The sequence below is a fragment of the Heptranchias perlo genome, chromosome 15 (assembly GCF_035084215.1).
Source record: "Heptranchias perlo isolate sHepPer1 chromosome 15, sHepPer1.hap1, whole genome shotgun sequence".
In the NCBI taxonomy this organism is placed as follows: Eukaryota; Metazoa; Chordata; class Chondrichthyes; order Hexanchiformes; family Hexanchidae; genus Heptranchias; species Heptranchias perlo.
In genome coordinates this window covers 63106420-63123217 of record NC_090339.1, presented here as the reverse complement: position 1 = coordinate 63123217, position 16798 = coordinate 63106420, and the positions used below count along the sequence as shown (strand labels likewise).

Sequence of the window (16798 nt, the reverse complement as noted above, 5' to 3'; positions counted from 1 at the left end):
GAGAGAGCAGACGGGGCCTCGGTTTAACGCCTCATCGGAAAGATGGCGCCTCCGACAGTGCAGCACTCCCTCGGTGCTGCACTGTGAGTGTCAGCCTGGATGATGTGCTCAAGACTCTGGAGTGGGACTTGAACCCAGAGCCTTCTCACTCAGGCGAGGGAGCGACCCATTGAGCCACAGCTGACACGCGAGAGAGAGAGATAGGGATTTGTCTTTTGGTCTCCTCACCGTGAAATATGAGGGCAAACAGACAATTTAGTTGTTTCGGCTTCATGGGCCAGATTAACAGGGTTCATGGGCTGCATATGGGTGTTCGTTTGCACATCCCAGTATTAACGACTATTATTCTATATGCTGATATTTGGTGGAATTCAGACTGTAATTTGTTTTGGCTTTACAAGTTCACAGTGATGCCTTTCCAGATAATTTGAACGCCAGTAATGTTTCGAAGGTTATGGGGTGATCTGATCGAAGTTTATAAGATATTAAGGGGAACGGATAGGGTGGATAGAGAGAAACTATTTCCGCTGGTTGGGGTTTCTAGGAGTAGGGGGCACAGTCTAAAAATTAGAGCCAGACCTTTCAGGAGCGAGATTAGAAAACATTTCTACACACAAAGGGTGGTAGAAGTTTGGAACTCTCTTCTGCAAACGGCAATTGATACTAGCTCAATTGCTAAATTTAAATCTGAGATAGATAGGTTTTTGGCAACCAAAGGTATTAAGGGATATGGGCCAAAGGCAGGTATATGGAGTTAGATCACAGATCAGCCATGATCTTATCAAATGGCGGAGCAGGCACGAGGGGCTGAATGGCCTACTCCTGTTCCTATGTTCCTACTTATTCCTCTACATATTACAGAGAAATAGTATACTCCCAATATGATATATGTATAGTCAGCTCACGTGCTGCTGAAATCCTCACCCACCAACAACTACAACAACAACTTGCATTTATATAGCGCCTTTAACGTAGTACAAACGTCCCAAGCTGCTTCACAGGAGCGATTATCAAACAAATTTTGACACCGAGCCACATAAGGAGATATTAGGACAGGTGACCAAAGCTTGGTCAAAGAGGTAGATTTTAAGGAGTATCTTAAACGAGGTATATAGGAGAAATGTCCGAGCGAGCACGCCTACATAGTCTTTGAAGAGATTAAGATTTAAAACATTATTTGGTTGCTGCTTGAAAAAAAATAATCAATGTTTGTAGAAACATTGATTACTTTTTTTCCAAAGGGTCAACTAAATAATGTTTTAAATTTTAGTCTCTTCGGATTTTCTTCGAGCATTAAATAACCGGGTATCAAATAGCATCAGCTTGTATTCCCTTGAGTTTAGGAGATTAAGGGGTGATCTGATCGAACTGTTTAAAATGTTAAAATGATTCGATAGGCTAGATAGAGAGAAACTATTTCCTCTGGTGGGGGAGTCCAGAACAAGGGGGCACAATCTTAAAATTAGAGCCAGACCATTTAAGAGTGAAACCAGGAAGCACTTTTTCACACACAGGGTAGTGGGGATGTGGAACTCTTTTCCCCCCCCCCCCCCCCCCCCCCAAAAGGCCGTGGATGCTGGGGGGTCAATTGAAATTCTCAAGACTGAGATCTGATTTTTGTTGGGTGAGGGTACCAAGCTATATGGAGCCAAGGTGGGTAAATGGAGTCGAGGCACAGATCAGCCATGATCTAATAGAATGGTGGAGCAGGCTCGAGGGGCTGAATGGCCTACTCCTGTTCCTAATGTTCCTACGTATTTGCCAATACAGTACGGTGAGAATTTTAATGGAGAATTAGACCATAGGTTTGTAGAAGGATGGGTGCAGTCAGCAGCATTTTAAAAACATAAAGCTGCTGGACTGATTGCTTAGTGATGTTAATTCATGTACAAGGTAGCCCAGACATCACTGAACGCAGCTGTGCTTGTGATCTGGAGAGAGAATCCAGATACTGGCCCTGGAGTAGGTAGGTTGACAGAAAATGATTTGGTCCATTTATTTTCTTTGCCTCACTGTGCCTGATCTCCAATCTCTGACAGACTGTGAAAGCACGCAAACAAAATCTTACACAAAGAAAATGCATGGCTAACTGGCAACTTCCCAAACCTCGGAGATGATTTGTCGGCAGTTATGCTCTCCCCATTTTACTGTAATAGTTTAAAGACTGCTGGCAAAGCAGTCTTTCCATGCCAGTATCAGTTGTAAGGGGTATGAAGAAGAGGGGAGGCCTGCCAAGGTGGCACCAGTTACTGTTTGTGTGTGGTGAGCGCACTAATGAAGGTACGTTCAGTACCCAATAAAACATGGTATGATCCCATTTACATCTTTGTTCTTTTGATACCGAAGATAAAAGGGTTAAACTATACAGGACTGGTTGCGTAGATTGGGCTTGTATTCCCTTGAATATAAAAGATTAAGGGATGATCTAATTGAAGTATTTAAGATGGTTATGGTAGATAGAGAGAAACTATTTCCTCTGGTGGGGGAATCAAGAACAAGGGGGGAGCATAACCATAACATTAGAGCTAGGCCATTCAAGGGTGAAATCAGGAAGCACGTCTTCACACAATAGGTAGTGGAAATCTGGAAAACTCTTTCCCCCCCCCCCCCCCCACAAAAAAGGTTTTGAGGCTGGGGGTCAATTGAAAATTTCAAAACTGAGATTGATAGATTTTTGTTAGGCCAAGGGTATTAATGGTTAGGGAACCACGGCGGGCCGATGGAGTTAAGATACAGATCAGCCATGATCTAATTGAATGGCGGAACAGGCTCGAGGGGCTGAATGGCCTCCTCCTGTTCCTATTGGCCAGCTAGGTGTCTGCCATGCACTGAAACCAAACTACTGAGAAATCTACACAGATGACTGTTATCCAGACCCATACTTCCCTGTAGGAACAAAGTCCACTTAACTAAATCCAGAGAACTTAGGCAAAGTTTGACAGAAGCTGAGGCTTGTGAGCCCTCAAGTGTGTACAAGAGTAGTGTTTAACCAGCTAAAATAGTGCAATTTACCTTTTCAAATACTTTTCCAATTCCCTTTTATTCTCTCTGCCTCAATAATCACTAGTAATGTTTCAGGTTCTAACAATCCTCTTTTAACACCCCTGCCACATTTCTTTTTGCCAATATTTTTCAGTCCACTCGCCTGCCTTTCCATGGGCATTGAGTTCTTGCTGGGTTCTCCCAGCTCTGGAACCTCCCTGTCTCTCTAACCTCCTCCTGCCCTACAACCCTCTGAGATCTCAATTCTGGTTTCTTGCGCATCCCTGATTTTCATCGCTTCATCGCTCCATCATTGGCGGCCATGCCTTCAGCTGCCTAGGCCCTAAGCTCCGGAGTTCCCTCCCTGAACCTCTCTGCCTCTCTACTTCTCTTTCCTCCTTTAAGACGCTCCCTCTTTAGTTCAACGAAGTTCACAAAGATCTGGACATTTTTTTAAAAATCGTTTAGGGTATAATTGGAGTTTAGCACTGCAAAGAGGTGGTTTCTGTTTCATTGCAACACTAAAGTTGGAACGTAAACATGGAGTCGGTTAAACGGTCCATTTAAGTAAGATCCCCCTCCCACTACACGGTGGCTGGGGTTTCAAACCCAACCTGCAGATCCCTGACCGTGGTGTCACCATGGTCTTCAGCAGTTCAGGTTCCAAAATCTTTCCTATTGTGGGTACCCTTACAACATCATGACATGACACCATCAGGGGAAGGGGAAATGGGTTTGGAACAAATGGAATTAGGTTCTCCAAACCCACAACGAACTCCATTTGCTGTCTTTGTGCAGTGCAGAGAATGAGTCTTCTTCATTAAGTTGCAGCAACTTGTTTTGAAGCAATAACATGTTTTCATGGCCTCGTCTCTCCCTATCTCTGGAACCTCCTCAAGCCCTACAACCGTCTGAGATCTCTGCGCTCCTCCAATTCTGGCCTCTTGTGCATCCCCGATTTTCATCGCTCCACCATTGGCGGCCGTGCCTGCAGCTGCCTAGGCCCTGAGCTCTGGAATTCCCTCACTAAACCTCTCCGCCTCTCCACCTCCCTCTCCCCCTTTAAGATGCTCCTTAAAACCTACCTCTTTGACCAAGTTTTTGGTCTCCTGTCCTAGTATCTCCTTCTTTGGCTCAGTGTCAATTTTTTTTGTCTTGATAACGCTCCTGTGAAGCACCTTGAGATGTTTTACTACGTTTAAGGCGCTGTATTAGTCCAAGTTGATGTTCTTCTTTAGTGATAATGTGTGCTGCTACTGAAATATTAATAGCAGAAGCTCAATACGTTCTAACAGTGCTTTAGGAAAAGTAAAAGGGACAGTGGCATAATATACCCTATAAAAGGAGCTCATGTGTGTTTTCAGTCTGAGAAGTTTTTGTACAAGGTACCAGCTCGGCTCAGTTGGCAGCACTCTCACCTCTTCTGCAGCCACTGTATGTGAAGCACTTTAGGTCATTTCTGACACATGACGAGGTACTATATAAATTACAGATTGTTCTTTTACAAAGCTGGGTCATCTGATAACATGTAGGGCTGGCTGCCCAGCCCGTAAAAAGGTTGTTGAGATTTATTAGGCTCTTATACTAATTTAGCTACATTCTAGTGCTTAGCCGTGGCTCAGTGGGTAGCACTCTCGCCTCTGAGCCAGGAGGTTGAAGGTTCGTAGTCCCACACCAGAGACTTGAGCACAAAATCTAGGCTGACACTCCCAGTACTGTAGTGAGGGAGTGCTGCACTGTCGGAGGCGCTGTCTTTTGTATGAGACGTTAAACCGAGGCCCTGTCTGCCCTCTCAGGTGGACATAAAAGATTCCATGGCACTATTTTGAAGAAGAGCAGTGGAGTTCTCCCTGTTGTCCTGGCCGATATTTATCCCTCAACCAACATCACTAAAAACAGATGACCTGGTCATTATCACATTGTTGTTTGTGGAACCTTGCTGTGTGTAAATTGGCTGCCGCATTTCCTACATTACAACAGTGACTACACTTCAAAAAGCACTTAATAGATTGCAAAACGCTTTGGAACATCTGGAGGGCATGAAAGACGCTATATAAATGCAAGTTCTTTCTTCGTTCTTTACTGGTTTTTAATCCTTAGTCAGCTGAGGAAAAGGGAGCTTAATATCTGGCTTGCAAGACATTTTCTGTGTCTGCTGCAGATAAGTTAGTAGGAGATAAACTGGACTCTTCAAAATGTGGACATTTTAGATTGTTTAATTCTGCAACTTTGTTTAAATCTAACCCCCACGCACTGTATCTCTGCCAAACAGACTGCATATTTTATACTGTTCTGCTGAGTTCTAATAGTGTACCAGAGCCAGGCCATTCAGGAGTAAACTTGGCTGGTATTCCCTTGAGTGTAGAAGATTGAGGGGTGATCTTATCGAGTTTCAAATGTTAAAAGGATTCGATTAGGTAGATACAGAGAAACTACTTCCTCTGATGGGGGAATCGAGAACATAATCTTAAAATTAGAGCCGGGCCATTTAGGAGGGAAATCAGGAAGCATTTCTTGCACACAAAGGGTAGTGGAAATCTGTAACTCTCTCCCCCAAACGGCTGTGGATGCTGTGGGACAATTGGAGCTTTCAAGACTGAGATCGATACATTTTTGTCAGGTAAGGGTATCGAGGGATATGGAGCAAAGGTGGATAAATGGAGTTGAGGTACGGATCAGCCATGATCTAATTGAATGTGGCTGAACAGTCTCGAGAGGCTGAATGATCTTCTCCTGTTCCTATGTTCACATTTGCAGGTTGGCAGATAGATTTCAATATGGAAAAAAAAATTGATGCATATTGCAACAGGAAACCCAAAGGATAACACAAGAAAGGATGCCCAACAAATGTGGAAAGGGATTTGAGTGTGTGAATATACTTAGGCTGTTACAAACAGGGCTAATTATGTGTTGGGATGCAGCTCAAGGGCATTGGGCTCAAAGTCATGTTATTCAAGTCACATTTGGAGTAATACGCACAATTTTGAGCAGACTGTTTTGATGGAAAGAATTGAAAAGCAGAGAAGTTATATGAAACTTGTATAGAACCTTGGAGTACTGTGCACAGTTCTGGTCTCCATATTACAAAAAGGATATAGAGACACTGGAGAAGGTGCAAAAAAAATGTACAAGAGTGGTACCAGAACTGAGGTTATAACTACCAGGAAAGATTCAACAGGCTGGAGGTCTTTTCTCTACAAAAGAGAAGACTGAGGGGGGAGATCTGATAGAGGTCTTTAAAATTACGAAGGGGTTTGTTAGGGTAGATGTAGAGAAGATGTTTTCAGTTATGGGGAGTCCAAAACTAGGGGTCATAAGATAGTCACTAATAAATCCAATAAGGAATTCAGGTGAAACTTCTTTACCCAGAGAGTGGTTAGAATGTGGAACTTGCTACCACAAGGTGTAGTTAAGGAGGATCGAATAGATGCACTTAAGGGGAAACTAGATAGGTACACGAGGGAGAAAGGAATAGAAGGATATGCTGATAGGGTTAAATGAAGAGGGGTGGGAGGAGGCTCGTGTGGGGCATGAAGCAGTTGGGCCGAATGGCCTGATCTGTGCTGTAAATTCTGTGTAAGCTATATCATTCCATGATGTTTTGGTGAAGGTTTAGAAAGGTTGGTTAGCAACTGAAATGTAAAGAGAGACTCACAAAACTGAGCTCTTTTCATTTGAGAAGAGCAAGTTCAGAGGAAGCATTGTCCGAGTCTTCAAAATGCTGAGTGGATATGTGGGTGCAATCAGATTATTTATCTTGTCCTGTAAGTGTGGAATTGGGAGATCAGAAATATGAAATTGCTAAGCCTTAAACAAGATGAGAATGAAAAGGCAACTTTTCACCAGTGGACACACGGAGCAGGTCCCAAGCTAAACAGCAGACAACTGCTGAGTGAGCATTAATCGCTTTACTCTACATGCTTCCCCTTGGCAACATTCTCCACGGACATGGGGTCAGCATGGGGGTATGCCGATGGCACTCAGCTCTACATCGCCGTCAACTCTCAACCCCTCCACTGCTCCGGTGCTGTCAGAATGCTCGTCCGACATCCAGTCTTGGATAATCCACAATTTCCTAGCCTTTGTACGAGCTTCATCACCGTTCTCGGAAACATCCCAATGGGCTTGCGGGCCAGTAATTATAATTATTTCCATCCCTTTGGTGGATGGGATGCCGACAGCAGCCTGTTTGCTGGTGGGAAAGTTGTTCACTAGGCCAGGCTTAAAACATTAGTCTATTGGATTGTTTGTACAGTTTGACACAAGGGAATTGGATATATACTTAAATAGGAAAAATTTGCAGATCTGTAGGGAAAGAGCAGGGGAGTGGGACTAATTTGATAGCTCGTTCAGAGAGCTGGCACAGGCACGATGGGCCGAATAACCACCTCCTGTGCTGTATGATTCTATGATACTCTGTTAACGGTTGTGGCAATGGCAGATGGGTCCAGGCTATTTCCCTAGAGACAAACTGATATTCATTAACATTTCAACAACCTGAGGTCCGAACAAAATAAACTCGATTAGTTTCTGGTTACTAGTGGCTCTATTCACAAAGTCAGGCTGCCTCCCTTTGAAACTAACAACCCATGTCCAGACAGTATTTGTTGTACTCCCAACCCCTTCTTTTCCAAACACACACACACACACACACACACACACACACAGGAATTGTTTTCAAAGTGCAGCTAACAGAGTTTTCACTTTAAATTCACAATATTTTGGCCAGTTCAGTATTTTTGGTTTGAAGCAAGTTGGAGCTCTGCTTCTGTCACAGTTAAGGTTAGATAAATATTCTGGAGTGTGCTCGGTTTATGGTTTATCTTTTGGAGGGGAGTGGAGACTGTAGATGTAGAAACTGTGCTGAAGGGTCTCTTACTCATTTGTTAGCGCTCTTATCTTCGAGTCAGAAGGTGGTGAGTAGAGCCCCCACTATAGGACTTAAATACATAATCTAGACAGATGCTTCAGCGTCAGACATGCTGCCTATAACATGCGATGTTAAACTGAAGCTCCCCCTGCCCTTTCCAAAAGCAATTTGTTGTACGCAAAACCTTTTGGAGTGTTTCTGAGAGATGTGATCAGGTAGAAATGCTAGTTTTTTTCTTTTTCCCTTGAGAGATAATGGGCGGGGTCGAGTCCAGGATGAACTGGATTTGATACGTTCTAATGGGCCATGTTTTCATGTATCCCTTACAATAATAATTTGAAAGATGTCACCTCCAAAATTGTCATTTGCCATCACGTCTGAGAATGTTTAAAAAAAAATCCCATTAGGACCTGTAGGTGATTTAATTCCAATCTCTGACTCCTTATTGATATTGATATTATATCCAGTGCGTTCGACTTCAATTTACTTCAGTTACAGTTCATTAGGAAGCTATTGTTCTATTCGTTACTATGCATAGCAATTAATCATTGTGCAGGTTATTGTAAAGAGTGGAGCAGCATCCCTACAGCAAAATAATAGAACGACTCAGTGAGGTGGTATAGCTTTCTTTGTTTTGGTTTTTGTATGTCTGAATAACGTTCCTAAGATTCTGTTGTTATTTTCAAATCTCGAAGATTATAGTTTTTTGCTTGCCAAGTTAATTTTAATATAGTAAAAATCTTGTGTATAGAATGCACTTCCTGCAAGTGTCACACTCTTTCCTGTAACACCTTATTATAGAACAGCATAACCTCCAACTCGCTGTGAACAACATCACAAAGGATCAGCTATTATTTATGTGGAGTCTAATTCTGATAATTCAAAGTTATTTTGTGTTAAAAAATTTGAATCATGTAACATATATAACACACCAAAGTGGGGATTTCGAGCTGTAAAAATTAATTATCAGATCATTTGAATAAAACAAGTCCGGATTCAAATTAGTAGGCAGTATATTTTGTGTGTTGTAAAGAATATTAATATCTCAGTGTTAGTAATATTTCTGCTGCTATACTGTGTACGGTTACTAGAAATTAGAACCTTCGCATTTGGCCTCCAGATGTTGAGAGGACAGAACATGAATGAACTGCTGATTTACTGACTTCCTCTTGTGTACTATTCAGATAACAACAGACGGAAAACCAAAGATCGTTGACTTCATTGATGCTTCAGGAAGTGGGGATGTGAACACCTCCACTGTGCTAGAAGCCAAGGATGGCATTCTGGTTGGCCTGTCAGGAAGAACTCTTAAGGTATCAATAGTAAAACATCCAGGCCCACTTCTGTACCGTAACATACGCACAAAATTGTTCAACACTTCCTCTTGTTTCAGCACTGAGAATGCACTTGACAATAAAACATTAACATAATACTGCAAGTATTTTGCACTTGGGAATAATTTTCTTTAAAAAATCTGTTAAAATGCATGGGTTAAAATGATTAATTGTAAGAGCTGCTGATTAGCTGTATTGCATTGGAATGGTAAAATATGTTTACATATAGTTGTGACTTATGTACAAGGCTTTTCTAAGTAGTCCATTATCAATCCCCTTGACTTAGAATCAAAAATAACACTCACCACTTGGACTATGCAGGGAGTGTGGGTGTAAGGTTGCTAATATTTTCTGTTGTATCATTAGTTTAATCTATGTACCAACTATTCAACTGACTTTGATCCCATTGGCCTTGGCTGCGTTCTGTAGGCAACGTGCATTGGGATTTAGTTGTGCAAAGATGTGTTTAATTTGGCTATTGTGATATCCTGCAAAAATCCAGCTCACATTAAAAAGGCCCGGCTACAGTTCAGTCATCACCATTAATGCAATTGCTTAGATCCCGTCCTTGCCATTTTAAGATAGTTTTCGCAAATGGAGTTTTCTGATGTCAGGATTGGGATTCAGAAGCCCTTTAACGTCAAGGTTGCCATGGGAATGTTTGGGGAAAAAAAAGCGAATGATTAATTTTTTTGTTCCAATGCTTCATTAACGCAGTGGAAAAATTTTCTTTGTTTCCTATTTTTCAAGCCTTGTGCATTTGGTGCATGACTTGAACGATTGCTGTCCCTGCACGTATAACAGGAAAAAGACTGATGTTCGGTATTCAGCACTAGAGAGGCTGGATAAAACACGCGACATTAAGCAGAATTGCTGTTTTTTTCCCGAACCTGTGCATGGCGTGACTGGGAAGGGTATCGTTAAAGGGAGTGGGGCTACTATCCTCGATTTCAGTAAAATTAAGTAGGGAGATGTTGTACAATTTACCAGGTGTGATACAGATGTTAGTGTACAGCCTGCTGAAGGCACAAGATCAGAGAATGCTGTGTGCTATACACTCTCCAGTAAGATCTGTGTTCCGTTTATCTTTTTGATTTAGATACCACCAGATTGGATTAACCCTTCTGAGAGGTACCACATTGGTATAAAAAATGCCTTTGAACTTTACCCCACGCCCCTCAAGGAGAGAATTCAGGTAAGGCCCTGATCAGTGAAGAAGATCAAACTCTCCAATTGCTGTACTTTTCCATCTAACACATAGCATAACTTCATAAACTAGTTGGGGCCACATTCGACCTTGAATTCATCCTATATGAACATTTGAAATAGGTAACACAGAGCAGAAGCACATTGCTTTACAGCATATAATTTGTGTGTTTCTAGAACGCATTCCATGTATAAAAGTGGGAAACCCGTTACGTATATGCGGTAAGAAGTCAGCACAGTACCATGTAGCACTAGTGAGCCTTTACACGTAAGACCAGAAGTGTCAACTACCTGGGGCTATACCGACATAGGAATATACTGACGTCAGGTTTCAGGTGCGGAAATCAGTTGGGGCTGGAAGGGACTGAAGTGGGAAGGAGAGCATTAGGAATGTACTGCTCCCCTGTTTATGATTTGGAACCCCAACTCCCTCTCCTCCTCCCCCCCAGCATACATGCACATCACACACACAAACTTTTCCATGATACACTTTCTTTGTGTCTGATTGTACGGGGCCTCCCCACTCAGAAGATGCTGCTTTCTATGTAGATACACATCAGGCTACTTCATTAAGACGGTTAATGAATCTTAATCATTTCACACTTTCTAGCCTTATGCATTTGGCCAGTGCAGTATTTGCAGTGCTGAGTGATATTACAAGCATTTCTATTAAATGCTGACAATTTACAAAAAAAAATCTGGGTAAAGCAATTTTTGGCATGGAATCTTTCCTACGAATGAACTCTAGAACTCTAGAAGTTTATAGCACAGACGGAGGCCATTCGCCCATTGTGCTTGTCCTCAGTCTTCATTTTTTTCCCCCCTCATGACCCCTTTTTTCTCTCTTTATAAACAGCAAGAGAGACGTGAGAAGCAGTGGGACCCTTCGCATCGGGTCGCTGTGGCAGAAGCTCACAGAAGACTGAATGACTTCAACAAAAGCAACACAAATTTGTCTCAGGTACTGAATCCTAGTGTGGAGGGAGAGAGGGCGGAACTACATTGGTGCAAGCTCAATTGGTGCAGATCATTGGAATTTTATGCATGACCCAGATCATTTCACCATTCACTCCCACGGTGTGGAGTAGAGCTGAGGAAATGTGGGAAGTAAAATAAGTAGTCGAATATTTTTAAGGTAATTGGCAAAAGAACCAGAGGGGAGATGAGGAAAATTTTGTTTTACGCAGCGATTTACTAGAATGGTGCCAGGGATGAGGGACTTCAGTTATGTGGAGAGGCTGGAGTAAGCAGGGATTGTTTTCCTTAGAGCAGAGAAGGTTAAGGGAAGATTTGATAGAGGTGTTCAAAATCATGAATGGTTTTGACAGAGTGAATAAGGAGAAACTGTTTCCAGTGGCAGAAGGGTCGGTAATCAGAGGTTACTGATTTAAGGTGATTGGCAAAAGAGCCAGAGGCGACAAGAGGAAACATTTTTTTTACGCAGCGAGTTGTAACAATCTGGAATGCACTGCCTGAAAGGGTGGTGGAAGCAGATTCAATAGTAACTTTTAAAAGGGAATTGGATAAATACTTGAAAAGGAAAAATTTTGCAGGGCTATAGGGAGAGACCGGGGAAGTGGGACTAATTGGATAACTCTTTCAAAGAGCAGCACAGGCCTGATGGGCCAAATGGCCGCCTTCTGTGCTGTGTGATTCTAGGTGTGGTGAGCATTTTTCCAAGTTTGGGTTGAGGTGGCAGGGTGCTCTGGCTCATGATATTCTGACAATCAGTTGCTGCCATTTGTATGTACAAACTGTAGATATACTGCACACCAGAATCAAGGGGGTTTGTGTGCCAGAGATTTAAAGACAAGGGCTGTTTTTTTCACCATACTGCTCCGTGCAGAGACTCCTTATACCGTTAAACTTCATCATTTGCAAGAGCGATCGAACAGCGCTGTCACCCTGTGGAACAAAAGCAACATTTAGACAGCATTCCTTTCGCTCACGGCCAGCATCTTTTAACTGGCGAGCTTTGCGGGTCACCGAGCATGCTCAGACCTCTATACCTGTGCATGTGGAGGGGCTCCCTGTACTTTGGGTGAAACTAAAGCACGCGTTAAACGTGGCTCACCTTCCTTGTGCACACACACCCCTCCCCCACTGTGCAAAGCCTACCAACTCTGACGACGGTTGGACTTGAGATAATAATGAGATTGACTGAGCCTTGTTCACTTGGTCGGTTCCAGCTCTTGTACAGGAACCTACACTCAGAACCTTGTCTTTGCAGGGCCTGGTAGGAATTTTAAGGAAATGTATTTATCTCAACGGAATCAGCGCACTCCTGTTACACCATCAATTTAATGCCTGATCTATACCAAAATTGGCAAGAATTCAGGACCAATTTGCTAGTAGAACTCCAGAATTAAATTGTACTTCATACATTAGTTGGACGTTAAGTTGGACTTAATGTGACATTTCAGTGAGGAGAAACAGTTCCAAACTTTATAAAGCGAGTAAAACATTGAGACAAGGATGAATGGTTTTCAGAATCTCAAGTGTTTTGAAGTTGAACCAGACCAGTCCCGGAGTTCCTGGATTTGTGTTGTGTATATCATTTGGCGCTGGACTGACGTGAATTTTTGATTTTTAGGTGAACATTTGTTGTAATTATTGTTCCCTATACCCAATATTTTTTTCTATGTGCGTTTTTAAAAATTAATTCTTGGGATGTGGGCATCGCTGGCAAGGCCGACGTTTATTGCCCATCCCTAGTTGCCCTGAGAAGGTGGTGGTGGGCCTTCGTCTTGAACTGTTGCAGCAGTTTTTATACAACTGAGTTGGCGTTTTTCCTGAAAGTGGCCATGAGTATTTTTTTGTCTCTTTATTTTTTTTCTTCATCAGAAGTTAACAATACTAGTGGTTGCGGGTGTTGGTGTAAGGGGCTGCTCTGGTCAATGAGTAACGTCAGAAGTGATGGGCTTGGTGGTCCTTTCTCACCTGTCTTTTCGTACGTTGCCATAGTCTTTGGGGTTGTTGCTGGCTGTGTGGGACTAGCAGTGGGAGACAGCAGAATGAACACAACACAAAACCAACATGAAAACTGCTAATGCCTTTCCGGGTGCTTTATTCCTCAGTGAGATAGCATGACTCACGTGACAGCCCTCCTTCTCCACCCTCCTGTAATAAATTTCTAACTGGTACCCTCATCACCTAAGCTCAGTAATGTAGAAAACCACACTGACATCCATCCATCTGATCTCCATTATTTGGTTCACGCTTTCCATCAATCAGCGAATATGAGAGTTTCTTTGCACTAAAGAAAGAAAGACTTGCATTTATGTGGTGCCTTTCACAAAGTCCCGAAGTACTTTTGAAGTGTAGTCACACGGCAGCCATATTGCGCACAGCAAGCTCCCACAAACAGCCATGAAATAAATGGCAACATAATCTCTTTTAGTGATGTTGGTTAAGGGATAAATCTTGGCCAGGGCACCGAGGAGAACTCCCCTGATCATCTTCGAACGGTGCCATGGAATCTTTTACATCCACCCGAAAGGGCAACGGGGCCTCGGTTTAAGGTCACAACTGAAAGACGGCACCTCCGACAGTGCTGCACTGGAGTATCACCTAGGTTTTGTGCTCAAGTCTCTGGAGTGGGACTTGAACCCACGATCTTCTGACTCAGAGGCGAGAGTGCTACCCGCAGAGCCACAGCTGACACGTCTTTTCTGGTGCATAAACTTTCTTTTGAGGATGCAGAATTCTATATATCCAAACAATTTCTTATTTCCCTTCATTATAAATGATTCATCGTTCTCAAGTCCTTGTTCATCAACCATACCTAATGGATTTCTCACCAATAGACCTTTACCGTACATTTTTCTGTATTAAAAGCCCTTTGCTGGTGATCTGGTTAAGTATTAGGTCTCTCTAAATCCTCAACCCTCCTGACAGGGTTAGCCATCCAACACAATGAGACAACGAGAGCCTGACATTGTTTCTGGTGACCTGGTCTTGCATGGACTTCTTAATGACAGTTGACAGGCAATTTGCAGTCTGAGTTGCCCATAACCAGGCAATGTTGCCCCTCCAAATTGATATTGGGCGTTAGCTGGCTACAAGCAAGGCTAGACACAAATTGAAGAACCAAGAAAACCAGACACAAGTGCTTACTGCAGCAAAAGAATAGGAAGCCTCTGTTTGCCACTACTATGATTATTAACATATGAAGAATAAACTGCTGTCTTGTACATTCTATGGCAGTGAATGTAATTCTAGCCGGTCATACAATTATAGAATCTTACAGTACAGAAGGAGGCTAGTCAGCCCATTGTGCCTTTGTCGGCTCTTTGAAAGAGCTTTCCAATTAGTCCCAACCCCCTGCTCTTTCCCCTTAGCCCTGCAAAATTTTCTGTTTCAAGTATATATCTGATTCCCTTTTAACAGTTACTATTGAATCTGCTTCCACCACCCTTTCAGGCAGTGCGTTCCAGATCATAACAACTCGCTGAGTTTTTAAAAAATTCTCATCCCCCCCCCCCCCCCCCCCACCCCTACCCCGGTTCTTCTGCCAATTATCTTAAATCTGTGTCCTCTGCTTACCAACCCTCTCGCCAGTTTCTCCTTATTTACTCTATCAAAACCCCTCATAATTTTGAACACCTCTGTTAAATCTCCCCTTAACCTTCTCTGCGTTAAGGAGAACAATCCCAGCTTCTCCACTCTCTCCACATAACTCGTCCCTGGTATCGTTCTGGTAAAAAAAAATTCAATCAGTCTTTAACGTATTAACATGTAGTCTTGCAATTGGACTTTCAGGAAGAGAAGCTGGTCCTGGAAGACCTTCAGTGCCAGGTGGATCAGTTGGATCTACTGGAGAAGAAATACACTGACCTGGGGCCTGTATATGACTGCTTGGTTTGGTACGATGGAGAGAGTTGGAGGTGAATTCATTTTAAATCGCTTATGGTGTCAGTTCTTCAGACTTTTATATAATGCACAGTGAATATTACTTGAGATCATTTCTGACAGGTACAATCAAGTTCTTAAGACCAAGTGACATTTTATAGGACTGAATCTGCATTTTAATTGAAATTGTGTCGATCAAGTATTTATCTTAAGTAATGACACAGAAGGAGGAATTCTTTCTTGACCTATAAATTACACAATAAAAGCCAAAGCAACATATAATATCTAATGTTGATTCTAAAGAAGAAGAGAAATTTATTTGGAACCAAAGCAAGCTAGTTAATATTAGGAACATAGGAACAGGAGGAGGCCATTCAGCCCCTCGAGCCTGTTCTGCCATTCAATGAGATTATAGCTGATCTGTATCGTAACTCCATCCACCCGGCTTAGCTCCATATCCCCTAATGCCCTTGGCTAGCAAAAATCTATCGATCTCAGATTTAAAATTATTAATTGAGCGAGCATCTACAGCTTTTTGTGGGAGAGAGTTCCACACTTCTACCACCTTTTGCGTGAAGAAGTGTTTCCTAACTTCTGTGAAGACAAATGTAGATCCCTTACATTCAGAAACGGGAGAATTTATAATGGGGGACAGGGAAATGGCAGAGCAATTAAACAAATACTTTGGTTCTGTCTTCACAGAAGAGGACACAAATAACTTCCCAGAAATGCTAGGGAACCAAGGGACTAGTGAGAAGGAGGAATTAAAGGAAATTAGTATCAGTAAAAAAAAAGTGCTGGAGAAATTGATGGGACTGAAAGCCGATAAATCCCCAGGGCCTGATAATCTGCATCCCAGAGTACTAAAAGAGGTAGCCATGGAAATAGTGGATGCATTAGTTGTCATCTTCCAAAATTCGAAAGATTATGGAATAGTTCCTGCAGATTGGAGGGTGGCAAATGTAACCCCACTATTTAAAAAAGGAGGGAGAGAGAAAACAGGGAACTGCAGATAGGTTAGCCTAACATCAGTAGTAAGGAAAATGCTAGTGTCTATTATAAAGGATGTGATAACAGGCCACTTAGAAAATATCAACGGGATTAGACAAAGTCAACATGGATTTATGAAAGGGAAAGCATGTTTGACAAACCTACTGGAGTTTTTTGAGGATGTAACCGGTAGAATAGATAAGGGAGAACCAGTGGATGTGGTTTATTTGGATTTTCAGAAGGCCTTTGATAAAGTCTGACACAAGAGGTTAGTGTGCAAAATTAAAGAACTTAGGATTGGGGGTAATATATTGGCATGGATTGAAAATTGGTTAACAGACAGGAAACAGAGAGTAGGAATAAATGAGTCTTTTTCGGGGTGGCAGGCGGTGACTAGTGGGGTATCGCAGGGATCAGTGCTTGGGCCCCAGCTATTCACAATATGTATCAATGATTTGGATGAGGGAACCAAATGTAATATTTCCAAGTTTGCAGACGACACAAAACTAGGTGAGATTGTGAGTTGTGAGGAGGATGCAAAGAGGCTTCAAGGCAATTTAGACAA

The 16798-nt window shown here is 42.4% G+C and overlaps 1 protein-coding gene across 1 annotated transcript in view; it reads left to right on the top strand.

The window, feature by feature from the left end:
- LOC137333147 (tripeptidyl-peptidase 2-like) overlaps window positions 1–16798 on the top strand; it is a 113837-nt gene that overhangs the window by 2346 nt on the left and 94693 nt on the right. Inside the window, exons 2-5 of the mRNA XM_067997323.1 lie at window positions 9037–9165; window positions 10286–10381; window positions 11249–11353; window positions 15154–15278. Of these exons, the coding sequence (XP_067853424.1) occupies window positions 9037–9165; window positions 10286–10381; window positions 11249–11353; window positions 15154–15278 (455 nt within the window). The remainder of the gene's footprint in view (window positions 1–9036; window positions 9166–10285; window positions 10382–11248; window positions 11354–15153; window positions 15279–16798) is intronic.